We start from the raw sequence: 25459 nt of genomic DNA, 5'->3' as shown, positions 1-25459 counted from the left end.
TCCCCACCCCAACTCCCTCTTTCTCATGAGAAAACATCCCTTCCTGCTGCACTGACAGTAGAGAGAGGCGATCTGATATGAGCTTTACTGATTTCCTCCCCATTGACTCAGTCTCCCTGGGTCACCCTGCTGTCTCCCTCCCACGTGGTCTAGGACATGCAGCTTCTCCAAAAGTCAGACAAGCCTTGCGGGTAGGTGGTCTGGGGCGCTAATTGTGACTCTTCCACTGATTAATGTCTGTCCTTGGGCAGGTCTCTGTATGTTTCTGGGCTTCGACTTCCTCATCTATAAAAAGGGAGTAATAAAGTCTTAAAACCATGGCTGGAAAATGTATTAGTCTCGGTACCTCCACAACCTGTGTGGTGGCTGTTTCCCAGGAGGTGAGCCATCCACATCATACACTCTTTGTGGCTAAGAAAACTTTCAGCTGTATTTTTTTTCTTGTGTCTCGATTCTCTCCCTCTCAACTGCTCTTTACAAGTATACTCAAATCCCCTTCTCTTGCTCCCAACCGCAACCAATAACGAACTGTCTTTGCTTGTCACTCTGCATCCTTAATAAAGCAAATAACATTCTGCCACATAATCATTGAAATGTCTCTTTATTAATAAGTGGTGCAGGATTTATCTGTTTTAAGATAGAACATAAAAAATCAGGTAAGAATTGTTTGCATAATATATATGGAAATCAACCTATTAAAGTTGTTCAAATATCGGACAGAGCCAGAATATAAATTCCACATACAGTTTAAAAATTACAGGAAATCATATTATAAAGAGCACTAAAGGCCACTTGTGGAAGAGTCGTGTTCCCGTGTGAGCCAGACGTGAAGAAAGCCTGCTTGGGGCAAGGAGACAAATTCAGGGAGAAAGGCACCAGAACCCTATGCCGTGAAAGGGGCTTAAAGAAAACACAATCCGAAATCAAGCACAGTGGAGTCATGTCACTGGAAACCTCAATTTGCTCTTCAGAGATGGGTGTTTTCCATCACTGCTCCATTACAAAGAGAAAAAAAGAAACAGAAGGATAGTCACATCCAATTGGAAGCAACGTGGAAAGCACTTTTTCTCTTTAAAACAGGGAAGGATTGACCAATCTGATGAAGCTGGTCCATCATGCTAAGGTGATTTTCAAGATGGGGCAGAGCCCGCCTCATGCCTGACGCTTGACAAAATGGTCACCACCAGTCTTAGAACTTGGCCTCCCGCCGGGACTCGGAATCTCGTGGGAACTTTGGAGGGTGGAGCTGCTCCCCCCTCCCTTGGAGAAGGATCCACGGGGGAAAAGAAGGGCCCAATTATCAGATCAGGTTGGCTTCTCCACTGGGAACCTTGATCGTTAAATACCGAGAAAGAGAAACACAACTGTTCTGAGCGTTTGGCCTCCCAGAGAGTGTTTTTGAAGACTCACCTGTTTTCTGCAGGTTTTCAAAGCCCTGAAATAAAGTCTAAAGACAAAAGACCAGAATCAGGAAGGACATTTGAACTTTTTCGGTTAAAACAATGAAAGGCGATCCTTGGGGCAAAGAACAAGTGGCGCTTGTGGGATTACCTGCAGCCACACCAAACTCCCAGGCTAATGGGTTCCAACGTGAACCAGATGGATAATTTACATGGCATCATTTTCTGCCACTGACGGCTGGATTGTGAAACCACTCAAAGGAACAGGCAGGGCCCGCTGAATAGCAAGGAGAGCATCAATACGGAATCACCCTTCTCTCCAGGGAACCAAAGGGGCCGCGATCATCTTACTGTAAAGACGATGGGGCGGAGGAAGGCCAGGCAGAGTGGAAGATCACAGGGCACGGTTCGGGAGCATTGCCATTGACCTGAGAGACTCGGGGTGTGGAGGAGGAATGAGCTTTGGAGGTACATGGGCTTTGGCTAAGAGCCCACCTCTACCTCTTACCATATGTGACCTCTGGCATGGTTTTCTCCCTTTCACCATCAGCTTCCTCATCTGTTAGATGGAAAGGGTAACATCTCCCCTGTGCGTTTATGATGAAAATTACATGAAATCGAGAGAGAGAGAGAAATATGACGTCATATGCGACTCATAAAAAGAACTTAGGGTGAGTTTCTCTCCCCTTCCCTGACCTCAGTCTTGTGGGCAGAGGAAGAGAAGAGAACATTTTGCATTACTCTTAGGCATTAAATTATAGTCCATTTGACAAGTCTAAGAGGAATTATAAATATTATTTCTAAGCACTGGGTGAGGCTTTTGACTGCATAATGGTAAGTCACACTCAGGTTATTCTTATATAGAGCCCATTTTTGACTTATTTCCCTCTGAAACTTATTTTAACCCCAGAATGGTGCTGTGTGGAGACTAAGAAGATTTAGGTAGAATGACAGTCTTTAAGATCACTGGGTCATCTATTGCCGTCCAAGCACTTGACCACCTTTCTTTCTGAACATCTTTTTGGAGCTCCAGGTTCAGCCTGATTCAGGAGAACTGAACATCCCACCACCGGGTGTAACAAGGGCTGTGGGGGAGCCCTGCCAAGTCTATCCCAAGCACAGTGTAAGTGGAAGTCAACTATGGAAATCCTCATTTGAGCCAGAAGAGCCCTGTTCATGTTCTAAAACACACAAACGTAAGATATCCTCAGGTGAATCCTGTTTGCTTCTTGGTAGTTTTGGTGAAGAGAACCCAGTTGTGACCTGACCAAGATGGGCATTCTCTGGGACAAGGCAGGAGGAACCAGACTGTGCCCACGTGAGACCCAGAGATCCCAGGGCAAAGGGGTGACATTAGTAGACCTGGCGACTTGGGGTCATATAGATCCCCAAAGAAATTACATCCCATTTTTTAAAAATCAAACCCATAACATTTTTTCAAGAGAAGTCCTGTTAAATTGGCTTATAGATAAGGATATGATCAGAGGCATGACTCTGGAGCTGAATGAGTCCAGGTGGTGGACCAAATTGCTGAAGCAGTCTAAGCTTGGCAGGACAAAGAGGAAACAAGTAGGAGAGGTCAAGGGATCGGAGGAGGGGTGTGTTCTTCATTCCTGCTCTTCACGGCACACATAAGTAATAGTATTTCCATGCTTTTTGAAGACAGCAAGGTTTTGGAAGAACTGTCATTTTTCATCAGTTGTATTCCAGAGATGGGATGTATCGGGTTTAGCAATTTCTCCACTGGACCAGGGCGTTCTGCCTCATCTCCTGGTCCCAACAGCAGTACTTGAGCTCTCACTGGGTATTTTAGTTTTTGACCTCCAACATCTGGACCAGAAGTTAGGAGACCTGAGTTCTGGATTCTGCTACCCAATCACTCATTCAATCACCGATTGGCAAAGTGTGATTCCCTTTGCTCTGAGCCTCTGCTTCTGGATCTAAAAAGAGAGGTGGCTGTTCTGGTGATCCAGGTCCCTTGTTCTGAGCATCTAAGAATCTATGAAATTATACCTCCCTGCATCTGTGATGATAAAGCAAAACACTAGTCACAGGTTTCCTACAGTAGGGATGCTGGAGTTGAGGCTGTTAAAGGTTGGGAGCGAGCCCTCCTGGGGAGGATATGACCAATCTTAAACTCTTTCTTGGCAGTTCTCCATTCATTGCTAGCATCTGTCTGACAGACATCATGGCACAGTTGACTTTCCTTGTTTAAACCATTCATTTCATTATATTTAATTATCCCTGCTATTTGGCTCCACCTCACAAATCATCCTTGGAGAGAATGGTGCCACATCTGGTGTTGTGCGTCCAATGGAACCACCACAGCCAACCACTGTGACCTGACAGTCCTACTCTCTTCATTCCAACATTCACGCTTTTCCTTATTTTAATGGAAACAGTAAGCATTTTTGTTTCTAGAGATGTTCTTACTTAAATACCAGTGGTGAAAGTGCCCGATTTTTGTTGTGTAAAAATTAGGGCTGTATCTTCTCTTTTTCTGAGAAAAGATTTCCTAGTGCAAATTTAGAATTCATAAGTCGTAACAAAGAGGGGGGCAACGGAGCCCAAAGATACTGTAAAAAAAGAGCGTGCAATACAGTCTCCCTATATGGCAGTCACTGTCCTAGTGGCTTTATCTGTATTGATTGTCTCTTTTGAAAATCATAACGTGTCAGAAAAGTCAAGCACGTCTGAACATCCTAAAACTCAAATTTTCATCCAGGGATCTATTTGGCATCACTAGTTTCCTCACCCACTAAAGCTATGCAGACCGCCTGGCTCCTAACGTGTTCTAGCCTGGGCATCATGATACGTGCTCACGGATTTAGGGGACTGTTGGCTCAGTTTTGAATAGCGTAACGTAAGTGACACAAAAACTTTGGGTTGATTTGAATACAAAGAAAGGACTTACAGTCTTTAAAATGTTCATCCTGAAACAAGCAAGCCTTCAAAGACAAGTGAGGACATGGGACCAAATCTTCAGGATGCCTGGGGTTCAGAAAGGAAAGACAATCCTTGTGCTTCTAGGTGCCTTGGACGTGTATTTATGGAAAACAAAGGCCAACTATGTGGCATCTTCTGGCGGAAGCCTGGGTGTGCTTGGACTTCTTAGGACACTGGACACATCACTTCTCTTTCCCCGGGAGATTTTGATCTGCAGGTTTCCAGAAGCAGAGTGACCCTTTTCTCTCAAAATAGATGTCGTCGATTGGCTTTTAGCATAAGCTTCTCTTGGTCAACACAATGGAATGGAAGTAGACCAAAGCCTTGCCTGGTGTCAATCATGTTAGGGATTCGGAGAGGAAGAGAAAGCTGGTTTCTCCAAGAACCTTCTCAGATACTCTAGAACCTCCTTCTTGAACAGCTTACCTGGCGCTATAAAGTCCAAACCACTGAACCCAAACTCAAAGCCCGCTTATAGCTCACTCAGCCTTCCCCGAGCTGACGGTGCCATTAGCGCTTTGAAGCAGGCTTTTTGCTTTCACTCCCCTCCATGTTCAGTCTCTCGCTGATTCCAATCTAGGAAGCATTCTTGTCTGTACAGAGCTGTCTTCAGGGATGAAATCAGTTTCTTTCCATTTCTGGTAGACATAGTTTGAGGGGACCTCCTATAATTCAAGGCCACCAGATTCTTCACTTTCTGATGGTAAGTGGTACTTAATAAATCTTGTAAATGAATAAACAAATGAATGTTTTTGTCGCACTCATCAGAGTGGCATGGGATTCTGAGAGTGGTCTTGGCAAGTTGTGAGTAGATCCTGTTACATTAGCATTTTCTGTAAGTATTTTTTCAACTTACAGTGCCTGACACAAAACAGGCATTGGAAGTGTAATTTTTGATTAGCTCATTTGAATTGCAATATACCCTGCAATTTTCTGGCTATGTTTTCATGAAAACTAGGGCCACATCTAGTAAGTCTAATCTCTCAGTTTCCAGAACGAATACAGTTAGTGACTAGAACGTTCTCAATTTGATGTTTTTCCTTTTCCTTTTCCTCTCACAATTATTTAAAAAAAAAAAACCACCTTCAGTGTTTGCTTGGGTGCTAGTATCTGACAGTCAAAATTCAAAATTGATCAAGTACTTTCTTCTCAGTCCAATGGGACCACCTTTCACCCAACATTTGGAAAGTGGATTCACCCCATTAATTTTGATCTTGCTAGAAAGATGACCACTTAAATTTTGCATGTATCATGCTGTCACACACAGAAACCGAATACATACAAGATCATAGTTTCACTTGAGAAAATCATACCTCATTTTTATGATGGACTTAATCTGTTACTATTTCATGTATTCTGCTGAAACTCCTGTAATTTCCTGGGCAAGCTTCAGAACCACCGGTATATCTGAAGTAGAATAATTTTAGGCTGAGTTATTAACTAATTCTGTTGGATGATTCCACCATGCTGTTTTTTTGTTTGACAAAAAGATCTTTGCGGAGGCACACACAGTTTCTCCCTGTAACTTATATTCAATCTCAGACCCTAACTTTCTACTTCGTCAGGGTCAGTCATGTTGACGATTGTGTCTATGGGCAGGCACCTTGAGTAGGTTGGGTTTGCATTTCTGGAATGTGTTTTCTGGGGGGAAAAAAAAAGGAGTATCAAGGCAGAATATTCCAGAAGGTCATTTTTTGTTTGTTTGTTTTCTTAGATGGGAAAGGACAGCTCTTAAGATTCTTATTATTTATTCATTCATGAAAATGTAATTTGCCTTTGTCTACACTGATAAAGACAACATACTCCACGCTGGAGATAGGTAATCAGCACAAACCCAATCCCTGCCATCCTGACCTGAGGATGCAGCAGGGAAGCTAGACTGCCCTCCTGCGGTTTGGAAAATGATAGAAATTCCAATCCTTTGTCAGTTATTGAAAGAACTTAAGGCAATCCTCTAATTTTGGGTCCACGGTAACTAATTTTAACTGGAGGATGAGAAAGTCTCACCCTCCCAGCTGGGAACTCTACTGAGCTCCTGGAAGATGCCTCTGTTTGTACGATACTGAGGCCAGTAAGTTCTGCAAGAATATTAATAAGATAGAAAAAAGTAAGTGGCATGTTAGATGGTAGGTAGCTCAAGCATTTCTTCTGGAAAATTCCAGGAAGGTCAGAATCAAGAACCAAGCTCTAAGGAAGGGGAATAAGGTTTCTTAGGTCATCAGCCTCAGTGGCACTTTCAGCCATATTGAAGGGAGCCAGGAGGAGGAAGAAATGACCTATGCCCTTTGCCCTTCAGATGGCCAGAATGTCAAATGGCAAACCAATGGGGAGGGGGTTTCACGTCTGATGTACCTGCTTATTCTTTTGTATTTCCTACCTTGGACTTCAAAGTCAACACCCATCCCTTTGTGGGACTCTCCATGCAAAACTCCCTTTCTACCACTCACAGTGCCAAGGACTTCAGGCTTTGGTTGCAAGTTCCTGAAGTCAGGAGCTGAGCCTTCACTATTACTCTACTCTGAGCCTTTTACACAGGTACCCACTGATGTGTGGGCTGAAAGAAACCAAGCTCTGAGGAAGTATCTCCTCTTTCCAATACCGTGCAAGATCCCTGCATTAGGTGAAGATGTAACCATCAACCTTGCATCCGCCACCGCTACTACGGCTCTTGACAAGACTGTGATGGAGAACACTGGTGGAATGTAGACATTCACTTAGGCTATTTCAATCAGCTTGATGGTTGCCATGGCAACCACCCACCATCAGGGCTTCGATATGGGAAAAGAGTGAGACAATAACACTGCAGAGAAGTCACTCAGCTAATTAGCCTTGTACATCAGCGCATTTCAGAGAGTAGCGACATCTCACAACAGGATGGCTTCTGCCTAATCTTAATCCTCACATAGTAGTGTGCTCCAGCCTGTCTGCGCACACTTCAGCTGGTCTTACGGTTACATGTGGTTTAAAAAATCTAGAGGGGTAAAACTGGATGGTTCTGGAAATTTCGTCCATTTGCATATTAAGAAATGTTGTAGCTTGCTGTGTATTTTTTTTTTTTTCCTGAATCCAAACTGCAAAGCATCAGGCAAGCGTGTTTTGCCATCAAAGCTGACAGCCCTCTCCGCTGGCTATATTGTGTCGTGAGTGCTTTCCACACACCACAGAGCACAGGCAGCTTGGCCCAACTTCTGGGTCCTGTCATGGAAACCGCAGAGCCGGTGCGGTGGGAGGAGACCAGGGCCTGGAGCGAGTCAGCTGAGTGGGCTTTGAGTCCCAGCTCTCCAGGGGACAACAGAGTGACCTCAGGCATATCTCTTTACTGGAGCCTCAGGTGTCTCATTTTTACAAGGAAGGACTTGGACCAGATAATTTCTGTGTGCCCTCTTGACTCTCGTTCCTATTTGAGATTTTGTACAAGTGTCATGGGGAGGAATGTGAGTTGGAACGTCATTTTGAAGGCACTGAACTTAGCTCCTGCCCAGAGGGGCACCCCACTTCTGATAAATTTTGTTATCTTTGGCTACATAAATAGGGAACCATTTTAATGTGTGTGCATGTGTGTGTGTGTGTGTGTGTGTGTTTTCTTCCTGCCTATTCACAACTCATCTGAAACGCAACACTTGGGATTGCCACCACCTTTTATAGACGAGGAAACTGAGGCGTGCTAGTTGACAATGACAGACCAAGTGAGGTCCCTTTGAGAGCTTCTGGAAAGTTTTCCCAGTTTTTCCTTAATAAAATAATGTTTTAAATTCTTGGTTTCGGAGATGTGATGACGACCTCGTTCCTCTCTCGCGTTAGCTCTGCAGGCAACCTCATTGATATGCAATGCATTTTTTTTTGTTGTTGAGAGAATTATTTGCTTGCTTTAGAAAACAGTTAACTGTCAGAGTGTTTTACAGCAAGGGGCAATGATCCGAGAAATAACTTAAACTACTGTCTCTGCTTACCAAACCAAAACCCCAACCAGCCAGCCACACAGACACAGCACAGCTCATCAGTAATTTCTCCCTGTCCTGGTCCAGTCACGATTCAAAGTAAGAACAGCAGATTAATGTGTAACCTAGAAGAGATTAGCGGTACCATTTATATAGTGTAAAGTCATGCAAACCATGCTTGAAAGGAAGCAGCTTCGTTGTGGTGACCTGGGGAGGAAAAGGGCGGTGACAAGCCCCAGCCCAGGTGGGGCCACCACGCACATGCATGCATTTGATGCAGCCATCGGTGGTCTCACCGGTACGTGGCGGGTGTGAGAGCAAGTGAGCTGTACAAAGTCCGTCTACATTACAAGGAGGAGTCAGCCCATGACCCCTTTTAAGTGGGTTTGTTGGAAGGGGTCCATATGGAGTCAGAGATGCCGTCCCCTGTGGATGACAGAGGCATGGAACCGCTGGGCGTGAAGGGGTCGGTGTCCGTGTCTGTCTCACCCTCGGCGAGGTACCGTTTCTCCCTCATCCAGCTCGACCCCCCAATCGGGCCAAACACATAATCATCTCTGTCTTGGGAGATGCTGAAGCCACTTGGAGACCGTTCCAGCTCCTCATGGTTGACCGACATCAGGGACAGGGGTGTGTCACTGTCCCGGGTGATGCTGCGTCTCTGCCCGGGGGACACCCGCTCCGGGCAGGGGCCGTGCAGTTCAGCCTGGGAGTGGTAGCTCCCTCGAGAGTCGAGAAGAGTCAGGATAGGCAGGACCGTGGGCCTTTCCACGTGCGTCGTTGCCGAGGAGGAAAGGGTGGCGTGAACCTTTCCGGAACTGGGTCCCCCGTGGGGCAGGTTCCCTGGGTCGTGAGCGAAAAACCCATAGGGGCCAACTTTGTCGAGGGGCACCTGGTGGAAGCTGTAGGGGAGCTCGGGGGGGCCTGTCTCGGAATAGTCACAGATGCTGGCTTTCACGTCAGAGTCCCTGTTGTCCTCTTCCTTCTCCACGTCGCCGGGCGAGGAGGGCCCCTTGGCCGGGTGGAGCTCGGTGAGGCGCACCTGCAGCCGCTCCATGTGCTGCGTGTGCATGTCCACGAGGAAGTCCAGCTTCTTCCCCATGTCGTGGACCTGGAAAACACAAGGAAGCGGGAGTCACTGCTGCCTCTGGGCCTGGGCGTTCTTGTGCTGAGTCGGGAGGAAAAACTACAGCGTTTGCTTCCCAGAAGGGGAGAAGGTTCCTGCAAGTCGTAAGAATCACAACAGCAGATTCTTTCCTGCCTCCTGACTTCTCGCCTTCCGTTTGAATTAGTGCTCATCTAGAAACAACCCAGGCAAGGGCTCTGCAGAAAGTGATGCCTGGAAGCAGAGAGAGGGTTCAAGGACAAGTTTTACCTGAGAAGGGGGTGGCCTGGCTGCTGCTGTTTGGGTCAAGGAGCTGGAGTTCTTCTTTTTTTTTTTTTAATTGAAGTATTATTGATTTACAATGTTTTGTTCATTTTGGTGATTCAGTTATACATACATATATACTCTTTTTCAGATTCTTTTTCATCACAGGTTATTACAAGATTTTAATAAGAAGTTCTTGATTTGCGAACACTCCCTTAGAAGCATCTAGATTGTTCATGTGCATTTCGTCTACACAGTGAGGTTAAGTCCCAAAGAGATAAGGGCAGGCAGTGGTTCACAAGAATTGAGCTTCTCAGATCTGGAGACTGTGCCCAGGGGCCCTGGAGGCTGGCGGAAGAGACACTAATATAAGTTGTGCCTATCTGTTCCAACCTACAAAACTGAGAACTCACCGAAATCTCTGTGAGACACAGTGAGCATGCCTGTGCGCGTGTGATGTTCTTTCCCTGGCAATGCATAGCTTGCAGGGAGCCAGCCCTGCAGGCAGGTGCAGCACCCCTCTTACAGACGAAGACAAGGAGCACAGAACAGGGAATGGCCGAGCTGATGCCCAAGGCTTCACAATAACCAACACTTACCGAGCAGTCAGTATGCACTTCAAAGATATGAACTTACTTAATTTCCTTAACAGCTCTAGGAGGTGGATACTATTATTATCTCTCCTTTACAGGTGAGGAAATAGAGGCCCAGAGAGATGAAGTAACTTGTCAATTGTCACAGAGCTCGGAAACGGAAGAGCTGAGATTAAAAATTAAAATTTAAAGATGGAAAGTGATTTTCTTGATAGACCGGAAAAGAAGAATCATTCAAATGTCCTCTGGCCTCTCCTGCACAGATCTAATTTGGGGTTATGAATAAAATAAAAGGATTGATAGGGATCCTACAGAAAACCCTAAAGGCTATTTATCTAGTGTAAAGCTGGGTGAACGATGCTGAAATAGAAGGTGCTCTACTGCGGAAATGAGGCGTGAGTGGCAGGAGGTGCTGTGAGTGAGCGGGCTGGTTTCTTTCTGCCCTGAATGAGCCCCACGCATGCCCTCCTCTTCCAGGCCTTTCACTCGGGCCACACAGACTCGGACTTTGAGAGAAGGAGGGTGGCGACCACAGAAAGTGTGCACAAAGGAACGAACATTCCTTAAACACCGTGAGGATGATACTCGCCGCCTGGTTGAGGGTTTACTGTCCGCCAGCGACTGCTCTAGGTAAGTGACAGGTATCAGCCGATTTAATCCTCACAGCAACCTTATGGGGTTGTAAAATCCACGTCTGACAGACGAGGAAACTGAGGCTCAGAGCAACTAATCCGCTTGCATGTGACCACCCAGCCCATCAAGTGCTAAATCACGGATTTCATTCGCACGTCCTTTTCAAGTATATCATCCCCTGATGAAAAAAATGGCATGTGAAAATAGATTTCATGTGCTTGTATTTTTAGGGAGGGAAGGAAGGACCTACCTGCCTTTCCTTCTTTTTTTTTTTCAATTGACGTATAGTCCATTTACAATGTTGTGTTAGTTTCTGGTGTACAGCACAGTGATTCACTTATACATACATATATGTATAAATACATGTATATTTTTTCATATTTTTTTCATTATAAGCCATTACATGGTATTGAATATAGCTCCCTGTGCTATACAGTAGGACCTTATTGTTTATCTATTTTATATATAGTAGTTGGTATCTACAAATCTCAAACTCCCAATTTATCCCTCCCTACTCCCTTCCACCCCTCTAGTAATCATAAGTTTATTTACAAAACAGAGACAGACTCACAGACATAGAAAACACACTTATGGACCTACCTGCCTTTCGACTTTCACAAACTTCCCCATCATGCTTTGGTCTTCGGTTTCGGATGTGGATGGTCTGGCTACGTATGGTTCGTTCCTAGGAAAGAGCCCATAATTCTGTAAGAGCGTCATAGCTAGTTTCGCTTTGCCAGGTCATGTCAGCGAGGTGGGCCGTGGCCCCTGGAACTATCCTCGTGCTCAGGCCTAGTGGTCTGGAAGAGGCCACGCAGCTCTGGGGGCACCTGAGAGTCAGGGAAGGCCAGCACTTTCCTGCCTTCAACACAGACGTCTCAGGCTTACTGTGCTGACGGCAGAAAAATGGAAAGCTGAAGGTTAAGCTGCTGTTAGGAAGCTTTGGGTCAAGGTTAACCCTTTGGGGTCAAAGCACCTAACTGTGCCTAGAGTGTTTGATTCCTTTCAATTACATTCCTTTGCCTTTACCTTTCAAACTATGGGTTGAGAGCTTCTACTCTGAGTGTGGGGTGGGGAGGGCAGGGTGGGGAAGGGGTTGTCCCATCTCTGAAATTATACCCAGTGGGTACCAATATTTCCCCTGTTCCATTTTGTTAAGAGTGGAAAACAGATGCTAAATCTGGAAAATGATGCCAAAGACGCTGCCGGCAGGTGACAGGACTGAGAAGTGGGCCGCACTTACTTCCTGGCCAGACACAGCCCGTATCTGCCTAAATTCCAGTTAGTTTCGACAGTAAGTTCTACACGGAAAAGAACTTTCAGGGAGTCTCGCTGTCGCTCAAAAACCATTCATAGCCGGCACTCTCTGGGCAGCTGATTTTTCTCCCTAGGCTGGTGACTCCCGCAAGGTCTCTGGCCTGTCTTGGGCTGAGCAGTCTTGAATGAAAGCAGGTGTCAAAACCTGGTGGCCCCGAGGTACTGAATCCATCTCCCTTAGCTTGCACGGGGTTTTAAAACACTTAAGCCATCTCAGAAAGGGGGACTTGCACATAAAATCTGGGTATTCAGCTTTTCTTGAGAAATGGGACTATCTGGAAACAGAGGATTTTTATTCCTAAAATTAGCAACAGCAGAACAGAGTAACAATTACCTCCTTGGGGTGGGGCGTGCGCCCTCTAGGGCCCCGTGGTTTACCGCTGGCTATTCCATCCCCAGGACTGAGGTGGAAGATTTGATGCTTTATCTCATCATTCTTATGCACTTCCTTCTTTCATAATGAGGAGCCTTGTTATTATAAGGTATCTACTACTTCTTGTGCCTAACTCCCTTCATTTGTTTATGTTACCTGCCTTGAAGACATTTGGGAAAAAGAAGTATAAATTCAGGCAGTGGGTTTTCTAAAGGACTGCTCCTTGTGCGTCAGGACCTAGAAAAGGACAATTTTCAAACATTTTTTGAGGGACAGCAGAGCTGCTCTGTTGCAGGACAGAGCTCTGCCTGTTACAATGCTGTCAGGAGGCTGACAGCTCATTTCCTTCCTTCTCTCCGTTCTGGGAGGAGAATCAATCAGTCATGGGTGACGACGGAGGAAAAGCCAAAACAGCTGACCAGGAACGCCTTGGGCTCAGCTAATATGCAGTGTTCTTTTGCTTCCAATAAAACTCAAAAGTTTCCTCTTATTTTATAACAAGGAAACTGTTAGTTTCATTTTCAGTAGCCATAAAAAGGAGTGTCACCCACAAGGTCTGGGGAGAGTGGCCGTTAAGTCTCAAACAGAAACCTCTCAAACGAGCTGGAACAGGCTTCAGACTCTCTCTCGTCCTCTTATTTAGGGGACTGACAACCTCACCCAACCACAAAGGGGCCCAGCTGAGATTCAGGGATGGGGATGCTCTGCGGGCTGTGGTACTACACAGCCTGGCAGTCCATGACCACGGGCCCCACCTGGGAGACTGCTGGGATGGGAAGGTGAACGCTGCCCCTTTCTGAGACTTCTTATGTTTTGGAGTAGATGGAGGTCCAGGGGTGAAAATCATATCTATTCTGAAAGAGAACACAGAGAGAGGGGGTGTTAAATGACAACGAGCTTTATGTGCAATTCATTCTGTTCCGTCTTTTGTCAGGTATGGGTTTGGAATATAAAGGAGAAGAGGAAAAAGAGAGACGAAGGGGAAAAGGAATGAGGGGAGAGAGACAGAGAGAAAGAAACAGAATTTATAATCTCAATATATCTTTTTTTTTTTTTTTTTTTTTGTCCAGTGGTACCCAGAGCATCTCTCCATTCCAGAGGAAAGACAGGCAGCCAAACCACCGAGATGGGATGAGGGTCACGTCTTGTTATTGCTCATAGGAAATGGCACGTGTGTTACAACTTACCTGGTCTTCCAGCTCTTTTATTCCTCCCCAAACATCTAGTTAGGGATTTTTTCCCACTGAATTCTAGGCTCTGTTTTCAGCTGTGCTGTTTCCTCTGCTGCTTTGCAGGCTTCTCAAGCCGTTAGAGGGATGGATTCAACACTAGCTCCCACACCCTGCTTCCATTTCTGCATGAGGCATCAGCTCCTGAGCCATGCCACCCCGAGCACAAGAGGAAAAAAACATCCCCCATGGAGACGCAGGGCAGGGGCGGGGCACAGTGTGGGGCAGCCGCGAAGGCTGATCACAGGCCCAGGACTGCGAGGACCACACTCCCAGAAGTGGCCGCGGCTCACTCCGTCTCTCTGTAAACACACCTGCTCCTCCACGGACAGCACCATGCACTCAGTCACCCTCCCTTCCTCTCTGGTCTAGTGCACAGCACAGCTGGGGGTAGGCAGTTAGTCCCCACTTAGGCATCAACCTCCAGCCAAGATGCACAGAAACACATCTGCCTGATGAATATCCAACACAATGACTGTGCAAAGGTCCACTCAATGCACACGAAGATGGGTCAGTATTTTTGGAGCCTGGCATGTCCTAGACATCACGCCTCTCTTTCCATCTCTCAGAGAGCCACACTTGCACAAATAACAGCACGGTAGGCTCAGAACTCGTTCACGCATCTTTCTGTTCAGCAGGCATGGAGCACTGACTGGGTGGTCGCCTCTGGGCTAGGCAGTCACCTTTGGTATTCCATTTACGGATAAAGGAAGGTCGCAAATAAGCATCCTTCGAGCCCAACAGCATCGCTAAAGTCCATCTCATTCAGTGTGATGGCCCCTGTTCACTCTGCAGGACACCCAGTGGGGAGACGTTCAGATGAGGAAACTGAGGTCCAGAGAGGACCTGACTCATGTCGATTTGAAATCTCACACAGGTCAGCGAGTAAGCCTCAGACAGAGCTTTGGCTCCCTTGATGTCAGTTCTACGACTTGGCATCAACTTGTCCTTTAGTTATTTTAAATAGTTTTTTAAAAAGGACATTTTTACAATTCATTAAAGATTTGATAAATTTAAAAAGTAAAAAATACCATCACACATGGACTCATGACCTCAGTACAGCCGCTGTCACCCCTTGGGGGCAGTCTTACACCCTTTTCTCTAGGCTCCTATAAGGGAGAGTGTGTCTGTGCTGTGTGTATTTCCTGGTAGGTGTTATAATCATACTGAACAAATATAATAGTTAATATCATCACAAGATCTAGGCAGACTCTCTATAAGTATGATCATATATATGTGAGTGTAAGTATATATTCATATGTACCTGTATATATACATATATATATATCTGAGTGTACTATTAGTGATCACATTACGCGTATATGTGTGTATTCACAGATCACATCATTTTTGTCCCATTGGATACATTTTCTAAATGTCATTTGATGGCTGTCTAACTTTTTAGTAACAGCAGGTTCCATTCTCTTCTTGTGTGTTACAGAGAACAGGAGTTGTGTAACCAGTTGGATCTGGTTTGACTTGCAGCTCTGCCACGTTCTAGCTGGGTAATTTTGGGTAAGTCCCTTGCCCTCTGAGCTTCAGTTTGCTCACTGGTAAGAGGGCAGCGGTAATGCACTATCTTAGGGGGTTATAGGGAATTAGACCAACAGACCTAGAGCTCCCGGATGCTCAACAAAAATGGTGGCCATTATTAGTTGGGAATCTAGTCTGTTTCACTGTTACAAATAACACTTGATGAACTTCTCATCAGGTGACAGATTTATATTTGGAATTAGTGAGCTGGACTCATTTTGGATAATCCCAGTTTTGTTGGCAATGTCCAGAGCATCAGACTCAGGGGCCAGTAGGACAGACGCCTTTTCTCTACATGAGGCCTGGTCAGGGTGTTGACCTCGGCCATGTCAGTGTCACAGAACTTCTTCCCAGCCTGTTGGATCTCGTGTTGGTTGACCTGGATGTCCTTGCTTGATGGATGTTTTTGTTCTTCAAATGTCTCCCCTGCACTGTGGGTCATCTCTGAATGCCCTTCACCCTCAGCTCTAAGGTTGGCCTGGCTCTGTCTGGTTCTTTAGCAGTCAGGAGGGCATCATCCTTCCAGGCGTGCTGTCTTACCTCGACTGAAGGTACTTGATCCTGGAAAGCATGTCAAGATGTCCTGCGGAATACTGCTCAATCACATCCTTCACATCGTAAGGCCTCAAAGTCTCCTTGAATTTCTTTTTATAGAGACGGAATTGTAGAATTCTGTGAGGCAAAGTAGAGACGTTTGTGCATTAGGAGTGGAGAGTGAAGGAAATTATGATACAAGATTAACAGTCTGGGGTAGGGGGTAGAAAAGAACCAGAGAGAAATGACTTGATGAGAAGAAATTCCAGCTCCTGGTCCTGGTTCTTTGAATCCCACTGAATTAGGCTGGCTAGTGCCTCTCCTTCCAATCATTTCAACAGTAAGAAATTCACAGTAACAATGTGAATATAAACAATAACAATTTGTTGCATATGCCAGACACTGAGCTAAGTACGTTCTGAACAATTTGCTAATAGATCGATTCAGAGATGATGCAACTGTGGCAGAGAGAGTGTTAGCATTTCCCCAGGGCCGTCTAGCCAACAATGCCGGAGCTTTCCCCAAACCCAGGTTTGTATGCGGACAAGGCTCATGGTCCTAATCACGGTGTCATGCTGCTTTCTATTTGAGGCCAGTGGACAGTCTCCTTAATCCTTTGGCTTATGAGCTCCTGGAAGAGAAAAGAGAGCTTCTGTTCCCTGAGTTTTCTCAGGTTGTCAGTAAAGTCAGGCTCCCAGAACGTTTAGATGATGAACCCTCACTTCCATTTTCCTGGAAACCAGTCTAAGTCATCCTTGAAAGCCCCATCACAGGGGCAACTCCTGCTGAGCACTGTGTCATTTAAAACCCCTCATCTCAGGCCAGTGATAGGAAACACACCTACCCAGACCCTCCCATCTCATACTTGCGAAGGTTTTTTTTATGGTGCATTCAAATCTTGTTTTGTCTCGACGTCACTGCTCATGGCTTTAGCCACTAAAAACTATTTTGGTATATCGATTGGACCATCCAGCTTGCTGTCCTTTCCAATTCTGGGTCATTTTCTAAGCCTGCCCTTTTTTGTAGCTCCGCCTAAGGTTGGCGTCGGGAACGATGGCTTGCAGGTCGAATGTGGCCCACTGTCTGTTTTTGAAAGTAAAGTCAGGTTGGAACACAGCCACAGCCATTCAGTTATATACTGTCTACAGTGGCTTTTTCACTACAAAATCAAAGGCAAATACAGCGGAGACCTATGGATCATGAAGCCTGACATATTTACTGTCTGGCTCTTTCCAGAAAAAGTTTGCCAACCCCTGAACTAGGCATCAATGACAGTTCTATAAAGGACAGGGCAGAAGCCAGGCCATGAAGCCTCCCAGCAGAGACCCTCTCTCGCTCAACACAGATTCATTCACTGGTGTTCTTTGAGTAAGATTATTCAACCAGTTACGAATCTCGGTAGTTGGTTTTTAATCCAGCTATATTTTTAGCACGTTGTACAGGATGGTGTCATGAGGAAACAGGTCCACAGGCAATAAACTACTGTGCTTCTCTGATCTGTTGGACCAGGAATCTTTTGAAACTATCATGGCTGGTTCTTTGAGACTCCGAATCAAATTCACAGCCACCACTGGGAGTGCTTCTAAGCCTGTATCCCGGTCAAAGCTTTCTTTAAGTAGTAGTCTATTTTTATTTTTCTGTGGAATTCTAAACAAAACAGAAATGGCCAGGGTGGATTATAGTCTTGCCTGAAACAGACACACACACACAAATCCTATAACTGATTATCTTGTTGAAAATGCTGATTAAAAAAAAAAAAACTAGATGGATGAAGACAGATGGAAGAAAAGCTCCTTTGAGTAAGAAGGCTATAAAAGAAGAAAACTCCATGTCAGTCCACTCCCCTCCCCAACATCCTTTAAAATAAATGGTGACCAGAGTCAGATGAGAAGGTGACAGCTGGAGCCTGTGGAAGCCTGACAGGAGTCGCCCAGGATGACTTGCCAATGCAGAGATCATTTTCCTTAGACAGCAGCCCCCACAGGGTATTGACATACTCTCTGGACCTGACTCAGGGGTTACCTTCCCAAAGCCCAAGAGAACTTTACAAAGTCCCGTCCTGTGGAAGCTGAGCTGGGGCTGGGGACGGGGGTGGGGTTGCGGGAGGAGGCAGCATTCATTACCTGACTGCTCGGATGGCGGCCTTCAGGGTGGGGATCATGTCTTCGATGAGGAAGTCATTCCCGTAGCCCCTGTCTTCTGCTATGGGGTCACCCGTCCCGGCATCTGGGAGGGAGACACACATGTCAGTGGCAGGCCACAGCACTCGGAGAGGCTTGGGGACCTGGTTCAAACAGAGCCTTCTAACTTCACCCCCCGGAGTCTCCATTCCCACTTCAGAAACCTCCAAGTGTTCTCCACTTGTGAAGTCATTCACACTTTCTCAGCATCCGTCCTCCGTTATCCTGAAGTCTGAATCAGAAGTGCCTGCAGCTCAGGACTGCTGGTTGGGGAGAAGGCTAGGATGGAGGTGACATGAACTCTGGGGTTCCCGGAGGCAGCAAAGGGCGCACCCGTGGGCGTCTGTCAGACAGACCTGGGTCCAGATTCTCACTCTGTCAGTTGTTATCCTTGTGAGCCTGGGTGGGGGGGTCACTTTCTGAACTCTGCTCAGCCTCCCTCTTCATAAATGAAAGGGGCACACAGACCCATCGCTCCTACAGCCCCCATGGGGTGCTTTTCTGATCCTCTTCCCACCCCATGCGGGTGCTGAGGCTCCCAGGTGTCCAGAATCACTCTGCACCTGGCCCCTCTCCATCCTTCAAGGTGACCTCCATGGCAGTGCGCTCATCATGGCCAACCTTAGGACCCACGGTGGTAGGTCCCAAGGCTCCCTAGAGATCCTGGCCCAGGAGGACAGCTAACGTGGGCCCTTTGTCCGTGAGTGCAGGGATCTAGCACAGATGCCTCCAGCCCCGTGATGAGGATGAAACCAGGCAAGAGGCTGGCTCAGGGAGGGTAGGAAGGGGCTACTTTGTAGACTAGAGGGTTCTTCTCCGGGGGAGGGAGAGAGGGAGGTAGGGAGAGGGGCAGGAAGAGGGCGTGGCAGGAGGAGCGTGGAGAGACGGGGTGAGGAAGAGGAAGGCGTTACCTTCAGAGCTCTGCCAGAAAGCATACGCTTTCATGCGGAAGGCGGTGCGGAAACGCTCTTTATTGTTTGAGCCAACAGGCTTTGGTTCTTTAGAAGGACTTTCTTCTATGGCATCTACATTCAGAGGGGTAAATAGCTTTCCTTTAGTATTGCTACCACGAGGATTAGAAAGGCGAACCCGATCCAAGAGACCCAGCTTTTGGCTACAAAATAAGCAAAAGTGAACAATTTTCCTCCTTGAGTGCAGGCTTTCGTAACTCCCCGTCCCTCTCCATTAAGACGCGCACATCCTCCTCCGCGCGTGAATGCGGCGCGCCGCCGCCGCCGCCCAGGCTGCCCCAGCGGGCGGGCACGGGGCAGGGCTTGGCTCGGGCCCTAGCGCGCGCACTCCCCGGCCACTACGCCTCGGGCGTGTTTCTTAGCGTCTCTGAGTTACAGCTGCCGCATCTGCCTAACTGCGGCTTAAATGAGATCCAGGGTCTAAAACGCTTAGCTCGGAGCGGCATGCAGCAAGCTTCGCTCCTTCTTCATCCCTCTTTCCTCTGCCTCAGTGACCTCCTTTGTACCCCTCCGTGGTGCCCAGACAGCGACTCGCAGAGGCAAAGCCTTACCAAATGTTCCTTGAGCAGAACTGTATGCATAAATGACGTAAAGCAGGCACCCTAACCTGGTGTCCATAGACACCCCTCATGGACAGAACTTTGCGGGTGGGATGGGGCGGCCATGGGGTTGGATGGGAAAAACATTGCATTTTTCACTTACTAACTGAAATAAAGCGTGTCTTTCACTTATGAATGGAGGTGATATACACAGGTAATAGCCTGGATGCCCCAGCTGTATGCTGTGACTTTCCACAACAGATACCACAGGTCATCTTGTATCCTGTTATCTCCAAGCACTGCTGTGCTGGCCACTGCTTGAAAATTACAGTGGTATTCAACTGTCACTATGTCACACCATTAGATTCATCACAAAGAAGCACATATATGACGGCATCTCAAATATTTAAATAGCTGGATAATTACATTTTAACATAATCAGCTTCTTTTGTAATTATGTATTTCATTTATAGATTCAAAGTTGTGATTCTGAGAAAAGGTCCCTGGACTTCATTGTAGTGACCAGTCTTCTTAGCACAAAAAAACAGCTAGTAAGTCCAACAGAAAGTTTCCCTGGTGCAAAAACCATCTAGGTGACTTTGGGCCAATCTGTGACCTTCCCGAGCCTCAGTTCCCTCATCTTTCAGATAAGGATAAGCACTTCCCTCTTCACTTGGTTGCTATGAGATGATGTCCATCAAGGATGTGGCATAGTAGGTGCTCTATAAATAGTCACTTTTCCCCTGTATTTCTTAGCCTCTGTGCCTCACCCTAGTGGGCACAGGAATGAAGTCCTTTTGTGCGATGCAGACTGGAGGGAGCTGGAGGGCAGGTTTCACACATCAGTACCCTCAGCTCAGCAGTGTCCTCTCCACCACCCACACAGGGCTTGGCACACAGCAGGTGTACGTGGGCTTGTGGAAGAAAGGTGTCAATGAATGAATATGAATATAGGTTGTCAATTCAGCTTTGCATCAGCCTGAGTATTTCTAAAGTCCGTGTCTGGCTGCGACAGCCACGTGCTTCACGCCAGAAGCCGCTGACATCTCTGCGGCTTGGTGTGGAGAGGAGGTCCCGGCATTGGGGCTGCAGAGGTGGGAACACGCCCCCTGCCGAGTAGGTGCCCTACGCTCTCTGAGTACCAGGTCTTCATCCGTAAGTGCATCTAATGACACCTTACTTGGGAGCGATTTGGGGAGCATTACACACGATAATGTCTGTAGTGCTTCGTGCCTCCAGCCTGGCATAGAGAAGGCACAAGGAAATACTGGAAAAATGAATGAATGAACATACGGATGAGTAATTGTTATTCCTGACTCTTTCTAGACTCTTATCTCTCATCCAGCCCTGTTACATTAATAACCTGCCCAGGGTAAATTCAGGGAAACTCCAGGACTCAGATGGGTCCATCCTTCCTGAGCTGGTCAAAATTTTCTGAGTCATCTTCCTGACTGGTACTAGGTGAATGACTAATGAGGATATTAGTCAGGGTCCATGGCTAAAAATACTGAACAAGGCAGGAAGTCGAATGATCACACACGGAAGGCTTTCCTAGCCATGAGCGAGGTGGAAGGTCAGCCTTTTCTTTAGGCCCTCTTCTTGGCCCCTGCCTACCTATCTCGCTATACGGCCAAGTGGATCTATCATCCAACCATACAAAGCCCCTTGCCCATCCCCAAGTCCCCTCCTGCCTGCCTCGGTACACTCAGGTCCTCCAGCTTCTGATGCCCTTTCTTGCGTTAGCTGACCTCATTCCCAACAACTGCCCAAGTGTCCCCTCTTGGAAATTAGGTACGCCCCAGCTGCTCCAAAGACATGCTGTGTTTTTCTATGTCACAGTGTTTTTAACACACGGTGTGAAGACTCTGCGTTACCACGCCCGCCCGCCTGCCCCACTGGATGGTGTGGTCCTGGCAAAGCAAGGACTGTGCCTAGTTATCTTTGAACCCACCCCACACCGCTGCTCAGCACACCCTGATTGTTTAGAGCTTTGGGGCAAAACTGGCCTGGGGGAAACATCCTGAGAAACACGTGAGCCAGGATGCAGTACTCAGGCTGTTCGACCCTCAGCCTCCTCACGTACTCAGTGATGCCTCCCAGCCCCTGTGATACATGGTCGTGTAAGGGCGAAGTGAGGGGATGTGTGTAAATTGCTTAGCCAACTGCCGGGGATGCAGGTGCGAGAAGCTTTCCATGAACGCTGGCTGTCGTCATTATCTCGGTAAATAATCCCCTTCCCGAAGAAGCAGTGGAAGGCTAATGACACGTGTGAAAAGGATGGATAAGATTTCCTGAGCCACAAAAAAAAGTGTTCTTATTTTTTTTAATGAACTGAGATGAGTTCTTGGGATTTATACATTATCTTACAGTACTTCTTAATGTTAGTCTCAAACACTCACCGTTGTCACTGCACTTGACCTTGGTAGGAGATGAGTATCTGAGGAGCTTAATTCCAGATAAACTAAAGCAAGACAAACGTCATGGCAGCCACTCTGTCCTGACTTGAAATCTCAGCGTAACTGCTGACTACTCGATTATAAGAGAACTCTGTCGGTTCTCTCTCTGCTGGGACTTGGGATTCGCTTGCTTGGCATTTAAATGCTTCGTTGCAACCACTAACAGACTGAATTGCTTTGGCTGTGTTCACTTAATACCCCGTTGGTCACAGAGGACGGTTTATAAGAAATGGATTCCGACAGCATCAGGAATCCAGATGCTTTGGGCACAAGTCAGAAATCTCAGCTCTGAATCACAGCCATTGCAGCTAAGAAGCTTATGGAATTCTTCCTCCAGCAAAGTAGGTGATCAGCTTACCTCTTAATTGTGTTGCCTGAAATCCAAGCCCCCGAGGATAATCAAATGCAAGGCAAAGTTCACCCCTGAAACTCAAAACCCATCTCTGACCTTCCCCAGATGGATTTCTAGTGCATCATTCAGGCCATGCCTTTGGAGGCTACGGCAGGTCTCCTGAGAAAAATCCTCCTTGAAGCTGACATCAGATTTCCTTGGAAAGCCAGGGTCCCTTGTTAAGCGTGGACAAATGATTTCCAAACATGAACTGGGAAAACTGGAAATGGATGGATGAGGGATGGGAAATGTAAAATCAAGGTTGATCTCTCCCAGCAGAGAGTCCTTGCTTCTGCCACAGGTCTCTGCCCCAGGGAACGCTGGCAGTCCCCTGACACTCCCACTTCTCAGCCTTCACACTGTGACCTGTACCTTGGAAACCGCCATCCTTTCTTTAATGCAAATGACTGACTTTTTATCTGAAACTCAGTCCAAGCATCAGTCCCAAGGTGCCCTTCCACTCTTGGTCCAATTAGACATCCCTTTACTGTGCTTTTTTTTTAAAGGCTACTCACTTGGCCACCATAGTGAAATCTTGGACTTACAAAGGACTCTGTTTTAAGCAGTGGTTCTCAACCAGGAATGGCTTTGCCCCCAGTGGACATGTGATAATGTCTAGCATCATATTTGATTGGCATAACTTGGAGAGTGCTACTGGCTTGTCAAGGCCAGGGACGCAGCTGAGCTTCCCACAATGCACACAGGGCAGCCCCCACAGCAAAGGCTTATCCACCAGAAAGGTCAATAGAGCTGATACTGAGAAACTAAAAGGGGTACGCTGTTTGTTCAGAAGCTGTACTTTGTTCAGTTATCCAGCATCTAATGCAGTGCCTGGCACACAATAAGCACTGAAAATACTGTTATGATGTTGAAGAAAGAAAGAAGGAAGGAATGGCAATATTTGATCTTCCGATTATAAAATGCACCCAACCTCAGCTGAGAGAGGAAGTGCTGGAGAGTGGAAAGAGTGTTGACTTTGCAAGAAGAGAACTGGGTTCAAATCTCTGTTCTGCAGGTAATATTTCAACGTGGGTAAAGCATTAGCTCTTTCTGATTTTTTTTTTTTTCATTGGCAAAATAGAGCTCATGTTATTTATTGATTTAACAAAAACGTATTCTACAGCTTAAAAATGCTAGGCTCTTGGTAACTTGCTGAGTATACAGTGGTGGCCAAAGCAGACATGGTTTTTAGCCTCCAGTGAGTTTATAAGGCTAAGAAATCAAGTGATAGTCCCATAGATACATATGTTGCTAGACATCTGACCAGGAAACAAAGAGAGTGCAGTGATGGAGAACAACAGGAGGTGGCCTTAGGTAGGGTGGTAAGGGAAGGCCCCTTGGTTGGATGGGTAGACCAATTAGGAAGCCAATTTCAATCATCCAGTTTCAAAATGCTGGTGCTCCGGATGGTGAGGCTGAGACCTGAATGGTGAGAAGAAGCCAGACTTCAAAGAAAGGGATTGAGAGCTCTCTAGGCAGAAGATTTGCACTTGGGGGCCAAGGTGTGAGGGCTGGTTTATGCCACTGAAGAGAGGACACGTGACCCAAAGATGGAAATGAGGGGCCAAGTGTGAGATGAGATCAGAGCTTAGATCATTCAGGGATTTTAGAAATAGAATTCAAACATAAAAACGGAAAATAGGAATTTCTATTTTATTCTAAGTGTATCAACTTTGCGTTTAAAAGGAGTGCACACGTTCACAGAAGCACTTCTCACAACAGCCAGAAAGTGTCCATCGATGGATGAACCGATAAACAAAATGGGGTACAGACATATGATGGCGTGTTATGCAGCGTCAATGAGGAAAGAAAGTCTGCTTCAGGCTGCAACACGGACGAATCCTGAGGACATTATGCCAAGTGAAATAAACCAGTCACAAGAAGACTAACACTGCATGGCTCCACTCATATGCCGTATCTAAAGTCGTCAAACTCCCAGAAACAGAAAGTTAAATGGTGGTTACCAGGGGCTGGAGGGAGGAGGGAGCTGGTGTTTAATGGGTTCAGAGTTTGTTTTACAAGATGAAGAACTTCTGGAGATTAGTGGCACAGCAACGAGAACATACTGAACTCTCCTGAACGGTACATTTAAAAGGGTTCAGATGGTAAAGTTTATGTTGTGTGTATGTTACCACAGTAAAAAAAATTTTGTTAAACAACACAGTGGCTGCTCAGTGAGAAGCATGGTTTGGAAGGAAGCATGGAAAAGAAAGACCAATAAAGAAGCCACTGGAGACGCTGGTGGCTTGGACTAGGGTGACTGCAGTGGGAGGAAGGAGGAGACTAGAACTTGGACACAGATTTTGGAGCATAACCACAAGATTCTTCTCTGATGGAGTCGATGTGGCCATGAAGGGAAGAGACAGGTAAGGAACCACCCCTGGGTTTGTGGCTACACAAACAGTAGGTGGAGATGCCTTTTTTTTTTTTTTTTTTTTTTTTTTCTTCAGTTGAGCAAATGGGACAAAACAGGTTTGGAGAAGAGGTCAGAAGTCGTGTTTGTCACTCTCCTAGACACACACACAAAGAGGATTTTACTAAACGGTGAGGATTCGCCCCTTCCACCCCCGGCTCAAATAAACTGAACACTAGCCGTCACTTTTAAAATACTTTTGGAAGTTGGAATATAAAAATTTAAATTAACTTTGGTTTATATTTGCATAAAGAAACACTGGGAAGATACCTAAAAACTAAAAAAGAAGTTACTTATGAGGGGTGGGAGGGTGGAACGGGGCAGACAGGGACAGAAGCTGCAGTAAGATATTTCACTGTTTGCCTCTACATTATTTTGATTGATGAACTGTGTAAATGTTTTTTTAGGAAAATTTAAATTTAAATTAAAAAATCATTTAGACTCTTTACATTGGGAAACTTCTCAGTGGTTCTACAGTCCTGCTGGATTCCGAATTGGCCTCTCCCTTCCCATTTCTCCTCCCTAAATACTCTTTCTGGAGTTGAGTCCTTGCCTGTTCTCATCTAGATTTTTCTCACTCCCAATTCAATTAAGCTCTCTTTTGTCCCTACTTTCAAACTCAGCTCTGGGCCCACTTTTGCACA

At 46.3% G+C, this 25459-nt stretch overlaps 1 protein-coding gene across 2 annotated transcripts in view; it reads right to left on the bottom strand.

The window, feature by feature from the left end:
- Positions 1-609: 609 nt before the first annotated feature.
- The window catches only part of KCNQ3 (potassium voltage-gated channel subfamily Q member 3), a 247838-nt gene continuing 222988 nt past the window's right edge, over positions 610-25459 (bottom strand). Inside the window, exons 10-15 of one of the 2 annotated variants that reach the window (XM_032468216.1) lie at positions 18957-19159; positions 17989-18091; positions 15872-16003; positions 13325-13423; positions 11480-11564; positions 610-9395 (exon numbers count right to left, since the gene is read on the bottom strand). In XM_032468216.1, the coding sequence (XP_032324107.1) occupies positions 8661-9395; positions 11480-11564; positions 13325-13423; positions 15872-16003; positions 17989-18091; positions 18957-19159 (1357 nt within the window). In that variant the 3' untranslated portion in view covers positions 610-8660. Of the gene's footprint in view, positions 9396-9681; positions 10002-11479; positions 11565-13324; positions 13424-15871; positions 16004-17988; positions 18092-18956; positions 19160-25459 lie in introns of those variants that run through there. The other variant, XM_032468217.1, reaches the window with a different exon arrangement.

Source organism: Camelus ferus, chromosome 25, assembly GCF_009834535.1.
Source record: "Camelus ferus isolate YT-003-E chromosome 25, BCGSAC_Cfer_1.0, whole genome shotgun sequence".
Classification (NCBI taxonomy): domain Eukaryota; kingdom Metazoa; phylum Chordata; class Mammalia; order Artiodactyla; family Camelidae; genus Camelus; species Camelus ferus.
This window is presented reverse-complemented; position numbering and strand designations above follow the sequence as displayed.